The sequence below is a fragment of the Pocillopora damicornis genome, chromosome 5 (genome assembly GCF_964200805.1).
Source record: "Pocillopora damicornis chromosome 5, jaPocDami1.2, whole genome shotgun sequence".
Classification (NCBI taxonomy): Eukaryota; Metazoa; Cnidaria; class Anthozoa; order Scleractinia; family Pocilloporidae; genus Pocillopora; species Pocillopora damicornis.
Genome location: NC_142674.1, coordinates 9,905,619 through 9,930,618, shown reverse-complemented (window position 1 = coordinate 9,930,618; position 25,000 = coordinate 9,905,619). Strand labels below are relative to the sequence as shown.

General features: G+C 39.1%; 1 protein-coding gene and 3 pseudogenes across 2 annotated transcripts in view; 1 reads left to right on the top strand and 3 right to left on the bottom strand.

The window, feature by feature from the left end:
- Positions 1-25,000, top strand: part of LOC149045100 (uncharacterized) — a 56,358-nt pseudogene that overhangs the window by 10,148 nt on the left and 21,210 nt on the right. The gene's annotated exons all lie outside the window — the stretch shown is intronic.
- On the bottom strand, positions 14,933-15,883 carry LOC149045104 (THAP domain-containing protein 1-like). Its single transcript, XM_089206588.1, has 2 exons — positions 15,782-15,883; positions 14,933-15,672 (listed from the first exon to the last, which is right to left on the bottom strand). The coding sequence occupies exons 1-2, from the start codon at positions 15,875-15,877 to the stop codon at positions 15,310-15,312; spliced, it is 459 nt and encodes a 152-aa protein (XP_089062714.1). The 5' UTR covers positions 15,878-15,883; the 3' UTR covers positions 14,933-15,309.
- On the bottom strand, positions 16,454-17,698 carry LOC149045103 (uncharacterized; annotated as a pseudogene).
- On the bottom strand, positions 17,788-21,173 carry LOC149045102 (uncharacterized; annotated as a pseudogene).

Genomic DNA, 25,000 nt, shown 5'->3' with positions numbered 1-25,000 from the left:
TCCAGCAAACACAGATTTGTCAAAATGCAGCCAGTGTGAACTGCATGCTTTTTTCAACCTTCTTGCAATTACTTTTGTTGCAAGAAGGTTGAAAAGGTTGTTCTGTCACATTCTTGGCACTTGACCTGAACTTTCAGAAAGGCTGCAAGTTTCTTTGTGAATTCTCAAGCCATTGCCATAGCTGGCACAGAGTAGTTTTAATGGACTTGATATACAGTAGAAGCCCACACATAAGAGCCTGGAGTTTTTAATTCAGCCTAAAAAGGTTCTTATATAAATGGTACTTAAAACAAATTTAGGCTATCAAGGTTACTAAAATAGGTCCTTGTATTTCAATAGGAATCTTATAATACAATATAAATTATTTATACCACAATGCCTAAAAGAAGTACAGGGAAGGTGTGTCCTTAACAAAACATTTGCCTAAACAAACTCATTGTCAGTTCTCTGAAATGCCATTTCAAAGATAACACCAAGAGAATCTTGGGACAAATACAGTACATTCATAAACAGTTCCAAGCAGTCAACCTACAGTATTGCTCTTTTTGGAGTTCTCTGTGACACTCTAATGAGCAATTAGAAGAAATGAAAAAAATTGAAACTGTATGGCTCTAGCCCTTGAGGTCTGATCATATCATCATCAAAGCCATCAGCTGTCATACACATACATAAACTTTATTAACGTGTCTTTGTATTTAGCTTTACAACTAATTGGGGACACTCCAACCAAAAATGTATATAAAAGAGTGTTAATAACAAGTTATATACATTTAGATATAAATTTGAAATATACAAACTATAAAATATGTATTAAAATATTAAGTAATCTATATATAGATATATTTGGAATGGGGTATTTTGAATTAAGAACTCGAGCTAAGTGAATAGAAATCTCAACGAAAACCATCCATGTTGTTCATGAACTCATCGATATCTCACAGAAAATTGTTATATTTCAGGACAAACTACATCTAACTAACCTATTAAAGGAAGGAAATAGATGATATAGAATTATTAGTGCTATTTTGGACTGATTCGGTTGTCAATTCTTCAGTAAATTACTACAAAAAATCCAAATTTTTACAAGCTTGAGTTTTAAAATTTAGTGCCAATGTTCAAGCAAGATCCTCTGTGGTATGGTTCTTAAAACAGTCTACACAAATGTGTTTACTGCAAAGTCCACAAGCCACTCTGCACCATGTCTCCTTGTTTCCATTGAACAGCACTTACAGCGACCTTTGGAGAACTTTATGGGCCAATGCCAAGTTGTGTGACTCTGAGTCGAAGGGGCAATTTTCCGCAGGATGCCTTGTTGATTTCCACGACCAGTTCCACAGATATAAATGCGATCTCGAAGCAAATCTTCTGTGAGAGCAAGAGAATTGAAAAAATTATCAACAAAAACATGATGGTTTTTGCCTACCTAGGGTTGAGTGAGATTGTGGACAACATGGTGTCTTACCAGTAGTCCTTGTTTGGGATTACCATTGTGTTGTTTTCCTGTGTAGACCTTCAAATCACAAACAAAGCTGTTCGACGCATTCCTACACTTTAATTCCCCTCTTCACCGGTTTTAACGGCATATATTGTTTTAGGTAAAGTCTTCCTTTAAAAGGAATTGTTGCCTTGTTGATTGAGACGTTTTTCGACAGTTTGTACTCACTTTTAATAGCCTCTAAAACAGAATCAAGAAGAGGTCGCTTTTTGAATAATGTCGTGGTTTGCATGCCCACCTGGCAATCCTCTTCTCTTATCGTTTAGATGAAGATATTGCAATATTTTGGCAAATCAATTCCTCAGAAAAATCTTTTGCACTCCTGGGACTCCAAGAACCTGATTTGTGGACCAGTATGAATAGACTTCAGGCAGTTGTTTAGAATTACGGTCAAATCGCCAATGGTTCAACTCGCCAACACCAACTCGCCGGCGTATAAAATCGAGAGTTGGTCTTCAATCCAGTACAACTTATTGTCACACAATAACTTGTTCGCGTCTAAAGCTTTTTCGGTCATTGGCGATGTTTACTTTACTTTCTTCCCCTTGAGATCCTTATAAACTTTTTTGGAAATAAAAAGAATTGTGTTTTCTACTAAAGATCTTGTCTAGAAAGCCAAGTTTTCTTAAAATAGTCTGATTGACTGACATGATGAGTCTTTACAGTATTGTCACACAACTCGTTCACATCTGAAGCTTTTATATTCATTGGTAATGTTTACCTTGCTTTATTTGCCATGAAATCCTTGAAAACTTTGTTGGAAGAAAGCAAAATTGTTTTTTCACTAAATATCTTTCACTTTCCTATATGTCTGTCTTCTAATAAGTTGTACTGGATTGAAGACCAACTCGCTGACATCTCCACTTGATTTTACACGTCAGCAAGTTGGCGTTGGCAAGTTGAACTATTGGCGACTTGACTGGATACCGTTGTTTAATCCCTAACAGGATATTTAATGTAAAGAATGCCTTCACTTCTTTGGCATCAGTTTTACACCAAGCAGGGTCCATTTCTTTTTGTGCATAACCATTTGTTTCCTCTGCAATTCCATCAAAATTGCTGTCTTTAAACATTAGATTACAAGTAAATGGTTGAATAACCTTGAACGTCCCTAACCAGGCTGGTATTTGCAATGAACAGATTCACAACAACTGGACCAGAATCCTCGTTCCACGCTTGTTCATCTTCTTTGCCACTTTCCTGATTGCGAAGATCAATATCTGACAAATTCTCTGTGTCAACTGATGAAACAGAAATGTCAGATTTTGACTCGTGATTATTTCTTTCAAACTATGGTTCAGTAGTGAAGCCAATGAACTCTTCTTCCTTGTTATCTGGATCAAAGAGCACTGCCATTTTAAAACTACACAAACAAATCTCAGCTCACAATTTCTCAATAAATTCATAGGAACTCCACCCCTGAGAGTTGGCTTGAACTGAGCTTCTACTCTAACTCTATTGATTAAAACACAATAGGCCAGAAGAAACAATGAAAATAAGCATTTTTCATTGCGTAGAACTTACCATTTTGTACAGTGCCATATGGCATGCTTGGGAATTTGAGGGGTGGTACATGTGAGTGCCATATGGCACAGTCAGACGGGAAAGGGGTAAAGAAAAATCAGTAAAATAAGAGAGTGGACTTTGGTTAAGACTTAAATGCAGTACACTTACAACTGTTAAAGAAGGTTTATTAAAAGTATTCAAAAATAGCACCCAAGTGGTGAAATACATGTGAATTTACAAGTATACTTTAAATATTTAAAAAATACGAAAATCTTACATTTGACTTTAAAATTAAGAGTCTAAAGGGACTGGGAATTACAAGAGTCAGTAGTTATATACCAATGAAAAATGCTTAGGTTTGCTTGACTACAGGAACTGGGCGTTAGACGCCATTGTTGGAAAGAAAGATTTTTTAAATCTTTCGGTCCAGCATTTAAAGAGTGATACATGGTTTTTGTTGCACAACTCATAAACGTGGCAATCGGTGCGCTTTGGTGGAATAAGGTGGTACAGCCGTGACCCAGGCACACAGATACCGTCCCAAACTTTCTTGCAGAGTTCGTCTCTTCTCACATTTAAGCGAGTGGAGTTTGCAGCCACAATGGCGTCTTTGTAGCTCAGCGCCGGAAATAATATACGCAGAGCTCTTTTCTGAACTCTTTCGATCATGTCCTTGAGGTAAATTGGTAGGCTAGTAGACCAAGTGACGCAGGCGTATTCGAGGACCGATCGTACCAAGGCATAAAATATGTTAATAAGGTCTTCGGGTGGAATTCCGGACCGCTTGAGCACTCTTAAGATGTAAAGACGTTTTGAGGCTTTGGAGACAATCTCACGCACGTGCTCATTCCACCCAAGAGTGTCGCTGATAGTGACTCCAAGGACCTTGTGTGAGGAGACCCGTTCTAAGGGACGTCCATTGACGCACAAGGGGCTAAGATCTGGCCGTGTTCTAAGCGAACAAATCACAAGTTCCTTGCACTTCTTTGGGTTGAGGTTCATATTATTGCGCGACGACCACTGTGCAATGGCGTCAAGATCTTTCTGAAGGGACGATGTACCGCCTGATGGGATGACCTCGGATATTGTTAAGTCATCTACATATTTCCAGTGGCTCGATAGTAATGGAGTTTCAATCGCGAGATCGTTAATCATCAGGAGGAACAGGATGGGGCCAAGCTTAGTGCCCTGCGGGACTCCAGCGTGCACGGGCAACCAAGGGGATACAATGTTCTTAATCTTAACAGCTTGGCGACGGCCATAAAGAAAACTGCAAATCCAACGGATAATAAAACCACGGACCCCAAGGTGGATGAGTTTATTGACTAAGATAGTGTGGTCAATATGGTCAAAAGCCTTACTAAAATCTAGGAAGCAGGCCCTTAAGAACATACCTGGTTTGTCAATAGAGGACAACCAGTTGTGCATCATATCCAACAGGCAATAGATGGTTGAAGTTCCTTTGAGGCAGCCGAATTGGCTGAAATCGATGAGGTGCACAACATCCTCAATTAGCCATTCAACTACGAAATCCTCCAGGACTTTAGAGACGATTGCAGTTAGGGAGATAGGTCTTAAATCTTCCCTACCGGTTATGGGCGTAACCTTGGGTACCAGTGTGACATTAGAGTCTTTCCATGCAGTAGGGAAGGAGCCTGATGCAATAGAGGTGTTGAATATTCGCGTGATCGGCTCAGCGAGCTCAGCAGCATATTCTTTCCAAATACGAGTCGGAATCCCATCGGTCCCAGGGGCCTTAAAGGCGCTGATGGCGAGTAGCTTTTTGTAGACCCTTTGTGTCTCGATTACGGGCGGTTGAGGGGATGGTAAGTAGCAGGGCAGTGCACTTGTATCAAGTGGCTTAATGTCAGATATTACAGATACAAAAAACTCATTAAGGCGTGTTGCGAGAGTCGCGCCAGAGATAATTCTGCCTTCCTCGTCAGTATAACTGAGTTCGTTAGGGCTGCTAGCCTTCCCTGCAAGCTTATTCACCATACTCCACCATTTCCTCGGGTCAGTGCTCTTGAGGTTATTAACTTTGTTTTTATAGAACTCGCATTTCCGGCGGGTGATAACCTCTCTGACCTTATTTCTAAGGCGACGCCATTTCTCCTCCGGGCCATTTAGATAGGCGCGTTGGCGCTCTAATATGAGAGCCTTAATCTCAGGTGACATCCAAGGCTTGTCCGTTGGATGAATCTTCACGTATTTGGACGGAAAGTAGATATTGCTGGCTGATGAAAGATCCTTAGTAAATGAGTCAGTGAGAGAGTCAACTGATGGTGAGTCTCCGTCTACTTCTAAATCACTGAACCAACGGTGTGAACACGCCCACCTCCCAAAAGCGCTTATTGCCGACTGAGGAAACCGACGCATCGGGATCCTTTTCTTTTCAACGCACAGTGGGTTTAGTTGGTTCATTGAAAGCGGATTCCAGTGAACAGAGCCATGGTCCGAAGACCCTAATTGCGCGCTGACAAATGGTTCGCTATAGTATTCACTAAAATCCGTTAAAATAAGGTCTAGTATGCTATTGCCCCGAGTGGGTCTGATAACTACTTGTTTTAGGTTATGATTGGCTACCATGTCTGAGATGTCCTGGGTGTTAAAATCGCCTAATAACACTACACCACAGTCTGGATAAGAAGTCTTTACGGAGTCTAGTGTTTCTATGATGTACATTGTGCAATCTCGCTGCACTTGCGCAGAGGCCACAAGAAAATACACCACCCCACATATAATACCAGATAGTGGGCGTGGTAGACGATGAGGGCGTAACCATAGCCACAAACACTCGTGTTCTGGAGACTCCAAGTCAGATCTACGCTTGAAAGGTATCTCTGAAGACACGAACGCGCACACGCCATCCCCTATTCGGTTGTGGCGGTCACGTCTCGCGATGTTGTAACCTGGAATGGTAAGGATGTTATTATCGATGTAGTCATGCAGCCAAGTCTCCGTAATAATTGCAATATCCATGTGAAACGTTAAAAGCTGAGCAGTCAACTCGTCCAGTTTGTCCCTGACCGATCGAGCATTTGCCATGTAGAAACTTGGGAAGCTGTAATTGAGCCGTTTTTGAGAAGTAATCTTAGTTAGATTGATTACTTTCACTGCTCGTTGACGATTTACTGGTTTACTGGGTCCACGCACTGCGCTGCGAGGTGTGATCCTGACCGGAATCGATCGTGCGTCCTCTCCTATTGTTCGCGGAACAAAAGGACAGCTACGAGAATTAACATAATCAGCAGTAAAGATGGAGACACAATTATTTAAATTTCTTGATCTTGAGTTGTAAATATTCCTGGATTGACAGGGTCTTGAAATCACAGGAATCGGCATGTGTTTTTGAATGAAGGTATTCCGAAAGCGTAGAATGCCCAGGTCTTGGAGTCGGTGTTTTAATTCAGGACACAAAGAGACGCTATTAATAGAGGCAGCCAAATTACGCAAAGCCGAAGGAGAATACGCAATTGTTGGTCGGGTTCGGTCAGAAGTCCTTTGCTGGTCTTGACTTAAACAGGGTCCTGGTAGAGGGTGAACGTCACCACTTCTAATGATGTTTTCTAGTCCGACGGGCCGCAGGACAAACGCTGCTTCGGGCAGACATATCATAACAGGCCCATGTTTAGTAGTCTTCTGAACAGCGAACTTAACTCGATGTTTCCGGCGAAATTTAACCAGTTCCAGTTTGAGAGATGGTCCGACTGGCAGGTTAGTATCTTTAGCCGTCCTGTAAATCAAGCTGGTGAACCTAGGCTCCGCTAGATGGGCTAGAAGAATAAGAAATACGAAGAGCCTAATGACGGTGCATGTGTCGGCCATTAGACCCCAGTCCCACCCCAACTGTTATATAAAATATTAAAAATGTTCATTTTGCATATAGCTTTTTTAAATGTTGCAAGGCTCACCTTGCTCCTGAGTTCATTTCCTATTTTTTACCCACAAATAGAGTCCTCAATATCTTAAGTTGTGCTTTCTGTTTTCTATTGAATTGAAACTAGGTATAGCAAAATTGCTATTAGGTAAATTGTATGGTTTAGATTGCTGTAAGAAAATGCTGCATACCTGCTGTGGTGCTATTGAATTCTTAACCTTGTACACAAGAATTAGTATGTCTTGTAGGCACCTATTTGCTAGACTGGGTAACTTTGCCTTAGACAAAAGTTCTTCATACATATCCCCCTTATAATTATAAACTGCTTGTAGAGCCCTTTCCAGTATTTTTTCTAATTTCTGAGCATCTGAAGCTTTACAAAAAGGCCAGACTTTATTACAATACTTAAGGTCACCTAGAAAAAATGATTTGAAAAGTGTCAATTTAGCTTTCTCAAGTATTATATTTTTGAAACAGACAAAGACATTAACCTTTTTACTAGCTTTCTTGCATGTCTCACCTATATGTTCAGAATAGTTCAGTTATTCATTCAATGTAACTCCCAAGAGTTTAAGCTTTGGACTGGATCTTCCAGTTTTTCCCTCAATGTCAATAGATTTTCGTGTTTTCACCTGTTTTTCTTGTTCTTCTCAGAAGCATTGCTTTGTATTTGTCATAATTACCTCAGAAAGTTGTCCTTGTACCATGTGGATATTTTCTTTCCTCTCTCATTCAGTTTTTGTGCAACACCTTTTGCAGATTCTTCTTTGACCAATAATTGGTGATCATCAGCATACATTGACAAGCTTTTCTTCTACTTTGAGGGTTAGGTCATTTGCAAAGATATTCCACAATAGAGGGCCAAATGATGACCCTTGTCCCATCTAACCTTAAGTTCACTGAAAAGATCTAGACGTTCAAGGGTCTTTGCCTTGAATTCAACTGTGTATGACTCTCACTGGCTGCTTCCTGTCCTATTCTTAGGTTTGGCCAGCTCATCCTCTCTTGTATCCACTACACCTGGGTCATCAAGCACCAGTGTGTACTCATCATAAGATATCTCTTCATTTTCAGTGGAGCTGGGAGTGGATACAGGTTTAGATTTGAAGTTTACATCGCTGCCATGTTTACATTGTACATATGTGTCATGGTACTTCTTTGGTGCAAAGGATTCTTTGCAATTCTCACATTTGCGTGGCCACTTTGGTAATTCGCTTGTGAAGTCAAATTTTTCTCTTTTTCTTGTCTCCACAGATTTCTTGATTGCACTACCAAAAAGGGTGTGATTCATGTCTTCTCTCTACTCTGCTCATGGCTCAAACCATTTGTTTCAGAGGTTCAGCCTTTGTTTTAAGCCCACGATCCAAACTCTTTGTATGGAGCCCATGGTTTGTCCTTATAATAAAGTTTTACCAGGACAACTTATTGGTCAGTAGTCAATATTCACTGCCACAGAATGCCCGATTTTTGCTGTGACAACGTGTTGAGGGCAATCAGAAAGGAAATTTGTTATTCAAACTTGCTTTGATTAATGAGAAGAAACCCGACTATGTTTGAAATATATTTAGAAGCAACTGTGCAAGGTTACCATGCATATCTTGATAATTCATCTGCTCAGATTGCTGAAATATTAACATGCGAAACGGAGCTCAACAATCCTCACAACAAATATGCAGTGGCAGTCAAAAACCAAGATGGAAATGTGGTTGGCCATGTGCCAAAGGAATTATCAAGGCCCTTCATAAGTTCCTAAATGACTCTGGAGAACTTGAAGCAGAATGCATTGGAAATAAGCCCAAAGCTGGGAAAGGAAAAGGGTTGAAATCCCTTTGGTTTACAGACTTGTAGCCAATGATTCCTACCTGGGAAGGCTTATTATCATAATCTAAGAAAGACTTTGGTGATGATATCTACATCAGTGAAAGTCAACAGATCACAGGAAGCTCCACAAGATAAGAAACGCTCATTGTTCATATATCTATCTATCTATCTATCTATCTCTGAAGGGTGAACTAATCAATGAGACATAACTTTTCTGTGACTCTGAGTTTCATGCTTACGCAATCATCAGACATTAAAATCTGTCTGTTGCGTGGACATGAATTTCAGAGATCTTACATTTTTCTCACAAACAGATATGTATAGTTAAAGCAAATGTAATATGTGACTGAATAATTAAAAACATTATTGTAAGATATTCCATTGTCGTGAATATGAAGAGAATAAAGCTACTCAAAAGAAAAAAGGGTTAAACAATGATCTTAAGAGAGTAATAGATAACTTTTTATAACATAATGTGAAATAATCAACAATAGTCTGTAATGGTAGATTTAAAGGTGTTCACAAAAGTCTGAGGTAATTGAAGGTAAAGTAAAGCATATACAGGCCCAGCAAAACCTAATGTATCAGAATGACTAACAAAAGATTACTTAGTTGTAATCGACTAGCTCTAGTTAAGACATCAAACTAACCAAAATGGTAATAAATAAAGCCCTCTTTGGTAATAATTTTTAATCTAAGCTGTCTTTCTTTTCCTGCTTCCAAGGTCTTTGAAATGTTGGGAGGGAGGCTTTTCAAATCCTTTCCTTAACTGTGAGCAAATGTTTTTCCAACTATCGCGACACTACTCTCCACCTTGGTTCAGATCATTACATAGAGTTGTCCATGTAGAACTGAAAAATTTTGTGCTTTGAACATGGAACATTCTTAGTTTAATTTTGGGAGGTATTCCCTTCTTTGTGTACTTTTTGCCTCTGATTGTATTCTGGCAGTATCCTGGCTCAAGGCAATCTTCTTGTGATTTGATATGGGGCACACTTTATGGTAATACATTTTAAGATTACAGGAGTAAAACCAGTTGCTGTGTTCAGTCTGCTAATAGCCTCTAAACTCTATTTGTGTCAGCAGCTAACTTAAAATCTGAAACAGGTTGGTTTTAATCTGTGTGTTAAGAGGCAAGGTCTACTATAGCTTTTGGACCAGGTTGCCTTCCTCTCCACAACTACAGGCTTTCTCCTCAATTTATAACTGTCAAGACAGTTTTGATATCTGAATGGATTCTCTCTCTCTCTCTGTTGGACATTCACTATGGCTTTGACTGCCAGGTTTTTAGGAAACTAAAAGAACCTCCCGAAGTAGCATGATGGTATTTTGCTCTCAGGATAACTTCCTTCCATATCTACCTGCAGCTCACAAAACATTTTATCTTTTCTTGTTAAACAAATTTTGTTACTCTACACAGGTCTCTCTGGTGATATTTTGTAGGCACAGGATTATATTACACTGTCAAGAACACCTAAGTTAAGTTGATAGAAATTAAAAAATTTGTAATCTCAAAGACAAGATGAAATGTTGGTGGAAGCCTTCATTGCATTTATTGCCATATCCAAGAGAAATGCCTGAGATGATATAATCCCAAACAAGCTGAGGAAAATCAGCAGTCTCTGACAGTGATTGATTGACTTATCCTTCAGATGCTGTCAAAACAATTTGCAAGGTATAATTTTATTTTCCAATCACATCAATACAATAAATGTTATTATGTAGTTATAAAATTAAAATTAACTTCTGGCGCACGCGTTTTTTGCTGGCTTTATTTTTTTTTAATATTAATAATGATGATATTGGTCTATAAACAGGTTTTCCATGCAGTGGCTCTTCTCTTGTGGGGCAAACAAATGCTGTTGCTACAGAAATTAAAATGAGAGAAATTGAAAATAAATATTTATGATCAGTACCACAGTTCTGATGTGCAAAGGGGTAACACAGGTGTAACATTGGGGTAAAATTAGAAAATTTATTTAAGAATCAATTTTTGTTAGAAATAAGTCAGAAAGTGAAGGAATTGGTTCCTATCTTGAAATTGTCATTTCAGTCAATTTGAACGCATTTCAAGCTAACTTGATGATATAATAAAGAATAAAAACAGCTAAAGGAATGCCAGAATTTGTTCATGTTCATCCAATGGAACTTGATAAATTGGTCTTCCCCTCCTTTGTTTTGATACAAGTGGTCCACAAATATACTGGGCAGTTCCTGGGAATATTTCTGCCACTTTCTCATCTAGTTTGTATATGCAATCAATTAATCCTTTAAAGGAGATTTCCAAAAAAAACTGCTTTCCCTTTGGAAGAGAAAGTTACAATGTTTTTTTTCATTTGATTGTGTGACTTTCCTGGAGAGAACTGCTGAGGTCACCTTCTGTTTGACATGAGAGCTAGCTGCCTCTTGTTCTCCCTTTGCATGGGAGGTGGCAAAGGAGTTTCACTGGACTGTGTATTCAAGAGTTGCCAGGGAACATGACAGGTCACCATAACAGTGCTGGCTCCTGTACTGTGTGGTGGCAGCGACTATCGAGGAATACAGGACGTGTGGCGAATGGTGGGTGTAGTTTACGGAGAACCAAAGAACCAAACTTGAAGACGGTGATAAACGAATTTATTCTGTCGACGAGGACGGTTCGATAATGCTCATAAACTGAAGACAATGATTACAAAATACAACTAAATATAAAGCTAAAAAAACTAAAAACAAAAGGGTCACAAAGCAAAACTACTCTAAAGATATTTGGGGGCGGAACCCAATTCGCAGGAAAACAATTCTTCATTGAAATAATCATACTCCACGCATGAGAAGTAACAAGACTAAAATGAAATATGAGAGGACTTAACGAACCAAAACATGCTTGAAAACAATACAACTGATACTTTGAAATAGATAAGATTATAAACTTGTAACGCTTCAAACGGACTACTTATTAACATATGCACAAGGGAAATAATAACAAAAGGCTTGAATTAGAAATGGATCGTGTAATCACTAAATGAATCAATTGTAACTACATTAGAGTAAAAAGGAAACAAAACACTCACATATCTGACCCACACAGTGAAAATACTAAAGGGAAAGGCGTCAGTCAACTTGAACTTGATGGCGAACTTAAAGCACTTCTTACTCCTAAATGAACTTATTACTTCTAATTGAACTTTGGCTGAGGCTGTGTGAACTTAAACTTGCGCAATACCATAATGTATTATAATATAATTATTATAATACCATAATGCTTAGCGAAAAAATAAATGAATGAAAGAAATAAAAACAAAGTGCGTGAACTAAAGAAAATAAAATAAACAATCTTAAGATACTGTTCTGCACATCCACCTGTGAATTCATGTATTTTCTTGGTAGCACAGCTGGATACTTCTGAAAGCTTTGAAACTAGCCTCTGGATGTAAAGGACAGAGTCGTGATCCTGGGCAAGGTCATCAGAGATCACAAAGAAATGCTCTTTGCAAACTGCTGATTCCTCTTCTGTGCTCTGGATGCCATCCACCTCAGCACTTGAATGCCTGTAAAGAATTGTTGCGGGAAGAATTACTTTGTTTACATCAAAGGCCATGTTTACACTTGAGCATATATCACAGTTTTATTTTACCAAGGTTAAGTTATTAAACCATGGTACATCCATTTCTTGTTTTTACTGGATCAAATACCTTAAGTTTGCCTGTCAACACTCACAAGCAAATCAAATTGATGGGAAATACAAATTCCTAAACATGCTCACCACCAAAAGAAAAGTGTGGCTCTTGTAGTCACTGCTTTTTATTTTATAGTTCTTTGGCGGCAAATAGAAGCCTCTAGATTACAGCAGCTGCTGTTGCTACAGCACTTCAAGAAAGTGAGGCGCAAACGGATGTTTTTACTTCAAATAATTAGAAACAGAAGACATGTAAGACGAGAATGGTCATGTCCAAGGAATCAATTCTGGTTCAAGAACCTCCTTCGTGGAGCATTCAATGAAGATTGGTGGAAGGAAAACTTCAGAATATCAAGGCGTACATTTGAGTATATTGTTCGCATGACTGGTCCACATATGGTGAAAAATGACACGAGATTGTGGCAATCTATTCTGGTGCACAAGCAAGTGGTGGTAGCATTATGGCAACTAGAAACTGATGACATACAGATCTACAATGATAATTCGACATTGGAAGGTGTGTAGCCATGTTGATTAAACAGGATTTTTGCTAGGCCATTGCTGGATGCGCTCAAGAATTTATTAAATTTCCAGAAACTGAGCAAGAGGTTCAACAAAGTACTAGATTGTTTACAAACAAGTCCCCATTTCCCCAAGTAGTAGGCACAATTGACAGCTCTCATATTGCTTTGAAAACAGTGCCTGTTGATGAGCGGATTGATTACTTCATGTTGTGATTCAAGGTGTTGCAGATGCTTCATTTTGATTTCTCGAAGTAGGTGCTGACTACCCTGGTAGCATTTATGACGCTCGTATTCTTCATTAAACAGACTGCACCGAGAAATTGATCAAGGCAACTAGCTGAAAGGGCCCATGAAACAAATTTTAGGCTTGGAAATTGTACCTATGCTTGTAGGGGACTCAGCATATTCCTTATCTGTTTGGCTAATGAAGCCTTTTAAGCAAATACGTACATTAAGTGAAAGCCAAGTGTGTTTTAATCGTGTGCTCAGTTAAGCCGTAGTTGTTATCAAGCAGGCCTATGGAATGTTGAAAGGGTGCTTGAGGTGCCTTTTCAAGGCACTGGAAGAAGAGACAAGCAGAGTGGGCATCACTATTTGACATGCTGTGTCCTTCACAGCATTTCTATAGATATCAGAGACCCATGCCCTATAGACATAGTGGATAGTGATGATGATGACATGGATCAAAGTTTCAATGGAGATGTATCACCAACTGCATCTGATGATAAAGACAATATTATGGAGTATCTGTCATTTTAAGGGAATAGATGAAGTTCCTATGGCAATGTATTTACGTACTTCCACATTCGACTTTTAAGTCAATTCCTCACGGAAAAGCAGCTAAAATCCCTAAATGCTAAAATCCCTAAATGAATTTTGTCAATAATACAGAAGTGGGGTGGGACGTCTTCACGAGTAACAATGTAATAGCACTAAGTTTTTTAAATGCTCTATTCTTTATTCTTCATGGAAACTTGTACTGTGGCTTATGTTGGTCTATATAATTAGATATATGTACCCAAGTTTTGCTAAGGTTTTGAAAGTAATTCATGTGTAATTTTTCCTAATTAATAGTATCTTTGCAAATCAATTGATTTCATGCAGAATTTTTTCGTTGATTAAAAGTGTTCCTTGAATAATGGGCAAAGCTTAGAACAATTAATAATAAAATGCACCTTTAGATGCTGGCAATTACACCACTTAGGTACTCAAACTTTACGAAACAACTCATGTTATTACTGATCACTTGTTTTATTTTCAATAATTTTAAAAGTTTTATGAAGCATACCCAAAAAATTAGTATCAAACAATAATCAAACAATTCATAGAAAGCACCTCTCAAGTATCTGTACTTGAAATTAAAATTATGGGATGAAGACAACAGAACATAACAATAACAGCTGTAAAGTAAAGAATTCAGGACAGGAAAAAGAGATGTTTGTGTCTTCATTCTTTCCCTTTACTAACATCCTTAAGAATGTTCCCAAGCATAGCCACTGCATCCATGGAAAACTTTTGTTATTCTCTTCTGTACTGCCCATCAGCCTCAGCTATCCTCTCCATGAATGCCTGGTCCTTTTCTTAGGATCGTTCAAGGAAAGACAGCAACATAGGCTTGTCCACTCCTGGAGAGCATTTGGAAAACCTTAAAAGGAACATTAAAGTCGTATTATTTTAATCATTTTCTTTTACAGGCAACAAGGGAGCCTTAAATAACTTAACCAGTTCTTGATGTGCTTCTTAAGTGCAAGAAGATTAATGAAAATGATAGAGTATGTGGGAGAGGACTCCCATATGAAACAGATGGAATGCTTATTGGAAATTTTGAATAAAATCCCTGAAGGAGACCAATCTGGGAGTGGCTTAAGCTTCTGTGATCAAAAACACCCAAATCCAAAGAAGGACTTGGCAGGTGTAAAAAAATAGTATCTTTCCCTGAATGTCCTAGGCAAGGCCCAAAACCTGAAGCTAAGACCCCTAAATTAACAGTATGAAAAGCATCCCTGTCTGTTTCATATCGCAGCCCCTTCCCCCCTTCCCTGGAATGATACAAACTCTTCCGAAATTAGTGGATCTTGTGTATTGCACACAAAGGCACACACACTCCACATCTGGTTAACAACAGAGAATAAACATAATGGTATTTCTCCCTTCCAGATAAGGAAGTTCTTTATCTTGTTAATTGCTCTCTCCACATGGATTCTTAACCCAGCAATAGACCTTTTTCGTGTTGAGGTCACGTGGTCTGTAATGGGTAAACAATACAAAAAAAAAATGGCATCTCAGAGTGGTGTTAGCGCACGTGGAGAAAGAAAAGATTTAAATTGGACCAAAAATCTTCATCCTCTTCCGAAGTTCACCACAGAACAACTTCACAACCACCTGGATGGTGGTAAAAAGGATATTGGTTCAAAAGAGTACAAATTTTTCACTGAAAGTTATATTCATGATGTTTATGTAGGGTATGATGAGGGCGCTGGCCATGCAACCATAAGAGCGTTGTGCTTTTGAAGTCAGCGAAAAAACGAGGAACCTCACATGCTGTGGCTGTTATCTCAGCTTCTAGAATTTCTTGCTCTTCCTGAAGTTTTGATCTCTTTGCAGGTAAGGACCTTTCTTGTGCTTGGGAAGTCCATGAAAACACTGAAGGACAAGCACCTTTCTTTAATGTTCTCTTCTGATTTGCCGATAAGATAAAATCCTCTGGGGTAAAGTGGTCAGAACAAACTTTCATACTTTCAGTCACCTTAAAATCTTTCTTTGGATCTCTTTTTATTCGGGTAATCCAAACCTTAAAAACAACAACAAATTATGTTGCTAGCTGAGTGAACACCGTAAACAAACTAGGGTATCGTTCAACTCGCCGAAATATTTCAGTTGATTGTAGCGATATTTCTTACCTTTATGAGCTTTTTATCCTTCGGGAAGCCGTGAAATGAGAAATCCTTATCAGTTGAGTTATTTTTACAATCGTAAACACAGCAGTAATGAACCATGGCTTCCAAAAATAAAAGTGCTGTTCTTCCTGGGCTTGTTTACCCAATAGAGACCACGTGACAGCTTTGACATCAGCGGCGAAAAAGGTCTATTTGTTGTGTTTGTACAAAATCTTTGGCAGATATTTTTGAGTGTTTGCCTCAAAAAAAAACGCGGAATATTCAGTTTTACTCCAAGTTGCAAAATGTCTGCAATTTGAAATCCTTTGTCGGCCATAACAGTGTTGCCATTCTCAAATTTCTGTGACAAGCAGCCACTTTGAATAACAATTTCCCAATCTGAGATACTTTCAGTATAAAGCTGGCTAATGAAGGTAATTGCACCACTCAGGGCAATGCCCACCAGTCTTTTGAGTGTTACATGATTTTTATAGGAGCTGAATAACTCAGAATTGAGCAGCAAACTGCTGGGCATCTCACAGCGCACCTCCGTACAGTCTACGATGACTCTCGTAGTAGGGAATTTCTCTTTGAAATGAGCTGGCATGGTTGCCTGCACAACCTCCTTTGATGACCAAATGCATATCTGGCCAAATTTCAAGTACATGTAATTTATCCATGGTACAAAAATTCGACTCACAGTAGACTGAGCCACACCATAAAGATGAGCCAAATGTTTTTCTGAGAACCCTCTTCTCAGATGACAAAGCACAATGAAAAATTTATCTAGTGGCTTGAGCTTTCGGCGACGTCCTTTCTTTGCAGCCTGAACATTTCCCTCATCTTCAGAGTCTGAATTATAAAAGTCTTCAGGGACATCTGTCACACTGCCACGGGGGCGAATGTTTGCACAATTGTCTCCAGGATTTAAATACTCGAAAATGGCCATAAAAGTCGCCTAACTGGACAGACCAGTGTAAAAAGAAGTGTCTCTGTCTATGAAACGTCTCTGTTGTGAAACGATCCACACAAAATAAACGCAAAGACATTTCCTTCTGTTGGCATTTGCACTCTGCCAATTTCTCGTTCAATTCGATGTTTTCGTGATGAAGGTTTATTTCACTTTCTGCCTGCTTTAGTTTCTCTTCCAGTTCGCCGATCTTTGTGCTTTGTTCGGCGATTTGTCTTTCTAAATCTGGGGTTTTACACGTGTCATCTTCGAAGCTTGTACTTGGCTCACAGGCAGACATCTCGACGGTTTCTTGCAATTCACTGTTTACAGAGGCAGACTGATCAGAGCGATAAGAGTTGTCTTCAGCGAGCAGTTGTTTCTTGGCAGGCAGCGGTGTCTGTTCGGTCTGGGCCTTTCTTTTTTTTGGAGAAGGTCCTGACCAGTCAAATTTTTAAGGAACACTGCCTTCCTTGATATAAATCCGTCTGTTAATGGACTTCCTAAGGTCTTCTGACCTAAAATGTAGTGAACAGACTTTTGAATGCTCTGTTATGAAGGCCTTGCCTTCCTCCCAACGGCTTGTGTGTATCCACTGTTTTCTTATCAGAGGCGCTTTAGGAAAGAAAGAAGGAAACCTTTTCTCCTAATGACAATGTGTAACCTTTCTGATTGCAGTTGGGTATGCAGCAGAGCGAAGGCATTGCAAAAGGATGTGTAGTCAAAACAAAGCATCAAAGGACTGACTAGCCTTGCTTCCATGCTATTAGTTTTGGGCTGTCCGAGTGGTCTGCCATATTTGCATTTGGTGTATAGCCTTTACTAATCAGACAATCATTGCATGTTGTGTTCTTCACAATTTTTGCATTGATGCTACAGATTTATGGGATGATGAAAATGATGACGATTTTCCTATCAGGGATGGAAATGCTGATTGTGCAGATCTGAGAGATTTTTTAAAGGAATATCTTTGGAATATGTGAATACAAAGTTTTTAAGGACAGTGTAAAAAAAAAACTGTTCCAGTTTCTAAGTTTATGCGATAACATAGTTTTATTATGTTATTAAAAGTATTGCCAGGAATGAAGTTGATTAATCAATGAAGATTCATGTACAAAAATGGTAATGTACCAATATCACTATATATGGAATCACTTGAAAGAAATCATTTGCTATTATAATGATCAATTCAAAAAATTAAAATAGTAAATTCACTGCACATATTGTCACTAGTTTCTGAACAAGAAAATTTTTAAAAATTGTCACAATGCCACCCATGATGTGCTAATATGAAAAATTTTAATAATACCAAATGGTATCAAGAATATTTTAATAAAGTATAAAATTTAAAGTCATTTTAATCGCTACCTTCTTGTCCTCTCTATATGTATTCTTTGGGTACAAAAATAAATGTTTTTTAATTATAACATCACTGCAAGCTGCAAGTAGTGCTCTGATGTAATAATCCATGAGCTAAATTATTTATCTTTCAACTGCATTGCCTGCATGAAAGTGTTCATAAACTGGTTCATTAACTGCAATTGCTGCATTTGGCTTTTTACCATGGCCTCTAGTGCTCCAGTTAGTTTCTCTCCTTGACTCTGAAGGGTTTCTATGGTCTCATGGGAAAGGGCTGATTCTTCATCATCATGTTCCTTCCGTGGAGCTTTGGAAGTTTTGGCGCACTTTCTCTCATCCCTCTGTTTACTCTTCCTTTCCCTCTTTTTATTCCGGCCAAACATCGCCAAAGACTGCTCAAACTACGCACCAAATTGGTCTTGTCTTTGTCCTTTTCTGTGTTGCTTTTCACCAAATCTGAAGAATGCAGGAAAGTGCTTGGCTTGGATTCTTCAACATAACTGAAGGTCATGATGTCTCTTCACCCCAGAACAGAACCTATTTTGTTGTAGAATGGTGAGGTTTTTCTGTCACCTCCTTTCTGGTTATGATTATGATCCTTTGCCTCTTTATAGTGATCCTCGAGATGTTTGCTTTTCCTCTGGCACTGGACACTTGTCACATTCCCAGTTTTAGATATTTCTTTAGCTATTTCCTCCCACAATTGCTGGAATGCCTTGTCTCTAGTCACATGTGTTTATCACACTGTAGCTGAACTAATGACGTCTCCTCTTGTTCCCTCCACTTTCCATAACCTCTGCCAGTTTTCGGCCTTGCTGGTTCCTCTTCAATTGACTCTGGCGGTGAAGGTGAAGGTGAAGGGGATTGAACAGATGCAGTGCTGCTGGAACTTGGTTGTACGAACGAGGGTTGACCAATCCTGGGCTCAACAAACCCAAAGGTTGCCAAAGCTGCCACCGTTCCTGCTGCCGATGGCACAAAATTATGGGGAAATGGATGCATGTCATCATCATGATTTCGGTTTCAGAACAGTTGCCCTGGCCTATATTGACTTTGGTCCTTGTACGAGGGAGAGCCGTTGTCCCAGAATGGAAAATTCAAATAAAAATCAGGATTCATGACCAGCCATGACAAGACAACAATGGATATTCAAAGAGAAGAGTAAAAAGTGAAACGACAATTTATTCAAGATTCAATGAATTGATTGACAATTTGGTTAAAAGAAAAACATAAATTGTTTGTTGTGCGTAAAGTCCTGCCTTAAGGCAGGATGAAGGTACCTCTGAAGATTTGTCTCTGTAGACAAGTTTTTGTCTGCGAAGAGACAAGTAGGTCGCACTTGGTGTGGTCAACTGATAACAGGATTTTGACAGATATGTGGGTTATCAAAATAGACTTGTCTGAACTTTTTCTCTGGTGCAAGCTAGGCCTTTGTCTTTTGCAGCATTTACTGAGGTATTAGTTGATGTTTACAGTGACAAATAATTTACCAAGGTAAGTAAACCCTGTTACCACAGTAAAAAGCTCAAGAGTAAACACCTCAAAAGTATTGGGACTGGATATATCTTAAAACCGACAGGCAAAACCCCTAGAGTAGTCAGAGATGCATATGGCTTGATCAAGAGGAAGGTTTTCAAAAAGAGAATAGAGCTGATCCCTTTGCCATTTTGTAAGAATGGAATGATAAGGAAACTGTCCAAACAGCTGAATGAAATAATCAAGCAGTTCCTAACAGGGGCTATTTTCTTCATGTCCCTTCCATCAGTGGTAAGTTTTCTAGTTGACACATTCGTACCACTTCCATTTCACTTTGTGGTTGCCAGCATCTTTCTCCTCTGGTAGCAAAAACAAGCTGGGAACTCCACAGTCTTTGCACTTCCTTTTCAAGCATTTCAATTTAAGATAGTTGTGATCTTTGGGTTTGGGGCAAAGTTTTTTTTCAATAATATTTCCAACTGAGGTGTACACTTCTGTAACTGCTTGATTAGCTTCTCTGCTTTCATCAACAAATCTCTTCCTAAACTTCATGCAGTCTTTGAAAACAATTTGAAGTACAATGTGCTGGTGACACATGCAGGTCTGTCTATCTTGTTTCCATGCCACCCTAACAAAATAAGGCTTTAGGTTTTCAAATTTCCGCTGAGATATCTTTATTTCTGGATGAATTGATGCAAACTCTGTGTAGGCTTCCATTTGGGTTTTTTCTAGCATGTGCTTTGGATGTTCAACCCACGTTTTCACTCCAATGTGTTTTCTAATCAAGTCTTTCTTGTTGCCTGTTGGTCTACTTGCCACCATTTTCCAATAATCATAAACAACCTCCATGGTTTCTTCAGTGACCTCATCCTGTCTGGTTTTTGTTTGGTTGCAAGCCAGTGTGGCTCTTCACCTTCCAAAATTATTTCACATTTCTCAATTCCTCACTTGATGCTTCTTCTATCCAAGGTGAGGAGCCTTGAAAGTATCGTCTGGCTTCTACTTTTTTTTAACATTTTGACCAAAAGAAAGTGATTTTGCTGCTCCAAGTGCAGCTCTTCCTTTGTTTGACTTGTCATTTTTGACACCTTTAAGGCCTTGGGTGAGATTGTTAGTGCTTTTGGTGCAATCACTTTTAGTCTGAATTTCTCCTGCACTTTCCTTGTCCATGGGCTTTCTGAGATAGCAGCCATTATTTCTGCTTTCTTCTCCACGGTATCTGGGAGACTGGTCTTAGCTAGCTCAACGGGACATGTCTTGGCCATCCTGTTTAGGAATGGCGTACTAGTAACTTTGATCAGTGCGCCTTCCAATTAAAACTGTACATTTTGATCTTCTGTTTTTGATGGTATTGCTTACTTCATTCTCTAAACATCTTTCTCTGTTTGTCAAGTTTTCCTTTATTTTCTGAAGTTATCTTCTGCTGGTTTCATTTGCACCAACGTTTCTTTGTGGCATCTCTGATTGAAACATACTGTCATTTTCAGCTCTTGGCTTCTTGACTTTCCCCTCTGGCTTCCATGACCTTTTCAATAATATTTTCTCAGCTTTCCTCATAAGTGCTCTTCTTTTCTCTTGTATTTCCTTCTTTTTTTCTTGCCACATCTGATTCCTAGAGACTCTAGAATCCATAATCTTTGCATCCAATTTCACGGCCTTGTGCTTGCAAATAACACACTACTTGACTGCATGCTTGAAACATGAGGCATATGGTTAAGGAGTTTCTCACTCATTTCCTCACCTGATGTAATATTTTACTTCTGAAACGATGCTTATTGGTTCTGTAGACTTAAAGGTGATTTGGAAGTAAAGGAAGCTGTCAAAATGGCTAGATTGTCACACTTGTTTTTGCTTTTCATTCGATCACTGACCTTCCCCAGGAGCAACATTGTAGACCTTGTGGTGAGAACAAACTCTATTGCCAATATTTTCATTGGCTTTTCATGGATTGGATCGATTTTGGTTCCAAAAAAAATTCAAATCTTGACAACTTTTCGATAAAAACCCAAAAAATGGCTGGAAAGTGAAAATCAACTTATGAGCATTACATTTTGAAGTTAAATTGTTCTGTAACTCAAGAATTATGACTTGTACAATGAATTGAAAATGGTGTCTCCCCCAAGCTGTAAAGCATTACACATCATGTGGTGAATCACTTTTGTTGATTTTAAAAAAGATTTAGCACCAATTTTCAAGATTTTGTCCCATGAAGTCATTTCATGCCTAGACAATGTCTGGCCTGTAGACTTTCTTTGACACTCAATGACCTTGGACCATGACCCTTCAATGCACAATATCAGTGATATTATCATCATCATCATCATCATCAGATGTTCTGTCATCTTGTCCTATGCAAGCTGGTACTACTGGTGGAGGGTGGCACACAAAAGTTCCTCAAGGTAGTCATTTTCTGGTCTTTGGCTGACAGCCAGGCCACCTCTCCGCACTTTCTTTGGGCAGTCTGGTTTAGCTAGTCATGAGGGTAGCTCTACATGGGTCTTGCTTTTCCAGCTGCTAGGGTGCCCCTTGCTTTCAAGAGAAGGAAGAGAAGTGAACTTGTGCAGAAGTTGTCCACATAGAGAAGATGATTTTAGTGGTGCAAATCTTCCACCAGTTTCATAACAACCCTGTCAGTCACATACATGATGAAATTCTTACAATAGCCATTCTCTGCATCTCACAGCTGAAAGAATTACACGCCAAACTTAAAGCGCCTATCGGACATTCTAACCTTTAGAGTGAATTTCCCTTTGAATTTGAATGGCACAAAGGCTTCATCAATTGAAATTTCTTGGGACAGTCAAAGTTCCTTGAATTTCCACACAGGGTGATCATAGATACCTTGTATAGAAAGTCTCCTTTTTCCCCTCTGTCCTCTCGTGTTCTGGATCAGTAGTTAGAAAAGGGGGATTCTGGCACATTTTGAAAAGCATCCTTGATTTCAAGGCAACTCTTAAATTTTAACCCTGATTTCCAAAAAAACAGTTTTTGAATATTTTGAAAGCAACCTTGATTTCAAGGCAACTTGAATTTTTCACAGGCAAATAATATTCACAATGTCTCACTTGTGAGTTCTGAAGAGGGTGTGAATATTATTCTCTTGAACACTAGGGGAGTTGATTCATTTTTAATACTTTTTTTTTCAAATCAACAAACTCCTTCAGGATGGAACGCAGTTCACGGAGGAGCTCCTTCTCTGACGAAACCACAAGCGCTTTAGGCGTAAGCTTTCCAGGGGGCAAGCTTAATTCACAAAGAAATAGGTTTAACATATAGTCAAAAGGAAGAGGTGGGGCACCTTGGTCCGTGGGGTATTGGGATTGGTATTGTGAATATGTCTACTACTTTGATTTGACTTGACCATGACTATGTAGCTTTGACTCCTTAGGACTTTGTTCTACAAATATTTCCTGGAATCAGTGAAATCAGAGACAATTGTCTGCGAAGCTGAATCTAGCTCTTCATGACGGCTAAGTGAGCTCAGTCTTTTGCCACTTTCACCCAAATCAGACAGTTTCATTCTTTGAGGGTTGCGAGCTGGGAATTTGTTGATGATGGTATCAAATTTTAGAGCTTCTGGCTGCTTTGTTTCCAATGGTTAAACATCATTGCAAGGCCATTCATTTGTGAGTTAGTCATGGTTGACCTTAAATGTGTTTTCAGCTAATGTAGGGTGCTGATAGACCTTTCACACATAGTACTTGTCACTGGCAGTGTTGCTGCAACCCTAAGAAGTGTGGTGATGTTAGGATACATGACCTTGTCTGTATTCTGTAGCACCTTGGGGGCTGTATTAACTTCTGTGTTGTTGGGATTGCCATGCCATTTGAGGTACCACACTTGCAACTCAACACAGGTTGGATAGGCATATGGCAAGTCTGTTTCATACATTAAGAATATCTTCAATGTCAGCCCTCTTCAGTGGCTCAACCCTCCTTTGAAGATCACAGGGCAAGATAGTCAAAGTGGTGTAGATGCCTAGCACTCTGCAACCCAGCACTGAACTGGTCTTCAAGTTGCACCTGGAGGTGGTCAAGCAGTGGCCATGCTGTTGAGTGGTGGTAGAATTCGCATGGTGTAGATGCCTCAGGGTTGGTCCTATGCAGTTGCCATCCAGTTACCCTGGGTGTTTCCTCCGACAGCTCGACCTCACTTGCCAGAGCAACAACAGTATTGTAAATGTGCTGCTGGAAGCCATCAATCTCCTTGCGGTTTTGCTTCACTTGCTGCTTAGCAAGTGGAACTTCCTCATGAGCTCACATGATGTCCATGTAGGTGCCTTGCAGCTTGATATGCAGGGCCTTGGTCATCAGCAGCACCTCTCAAGTTAGTGTTAATGCCACAACAAGGGGAAAGTGGAGTAACAAATTCAGTATAAGGCGGGTGTCGTTGTGAATTTCCCTGTTCCATTCATTGGCCGGCGCAGTTGATAAATATTTCGGGGAGTTTGCCAACGGCTTGTACAGGAGAAGACAAACTTTAACTCTTTTCTGACTGCCATAATTTAAGAAATTTTGTCGATGCAGAATGAGAAAATTATTAAAAAATTGTAAAATATTTACTAACCATGTAATCCTATCAAGCTACATATCATTTTAAAGCTGGGTAAATGTACTGTTCAATAAAGTTGTTTATAAAAATGGTTATGACCTTTGAAATTGTTCTTACTGAGATTGAAATTAAAAAAAATCTACTTTTTGTCATAAAAAATCAAAATTTTTACTGAAACTCCTAAAATGGTAGACTAAAGGTACATGAATTGAGTTTTTTTTTTCACAAGGTTCTTTGATCTTTTAGCAAGACAAAAACATGTTTTTGTTGGCTCTCTGAGTGCCATGGGCTTGTCAGCAAGCACATTGAAAAACCACAACTTTCTCCAGTGTGAATAGCATGACAGTAAGATAGGTTTACAGACACTAGCAATCTTTTGATTTCTTTTACACAGAATGGCAGTTATACCAGTTCTAACAAAACACTGGTGAGAAATGTCAATATCTACGTATTCTTATAGGCACTGTCTCCCAAAACCTTCAATGGCAAAGCATCATAGCGTTGCCATGACCATGACAAATGTTCATAAGCAAAGTGACGACAAATGTTCATAAGCAACTTACAGGAGCTATGAGCTATGACAAATGTTCATAAGCAACTTACAGGAGCTATGAAGTACATTACTGAACTCAATCATCTATGTGCCTCCTTGGTAATCTAAGGTATGATAAACATAAAAGCAGTTTCTGTCGTTGTTGAGACGTAGAACAACATCACATGTCTCACATTTCACATTGGAGTGAGATTGGACTCCAGATGACGCACACACTTTACATCTACCATGACTGCTGTCAACAACTGGGAGGTGAGAGGCTCCATTCCAGGCATTTTTTGGTAACTTGGGTTGCTTCCCCCTGACAGGAACTGCGTCAGCTTCTTCAATACTGACCAGCTGTCATACAAGGGCT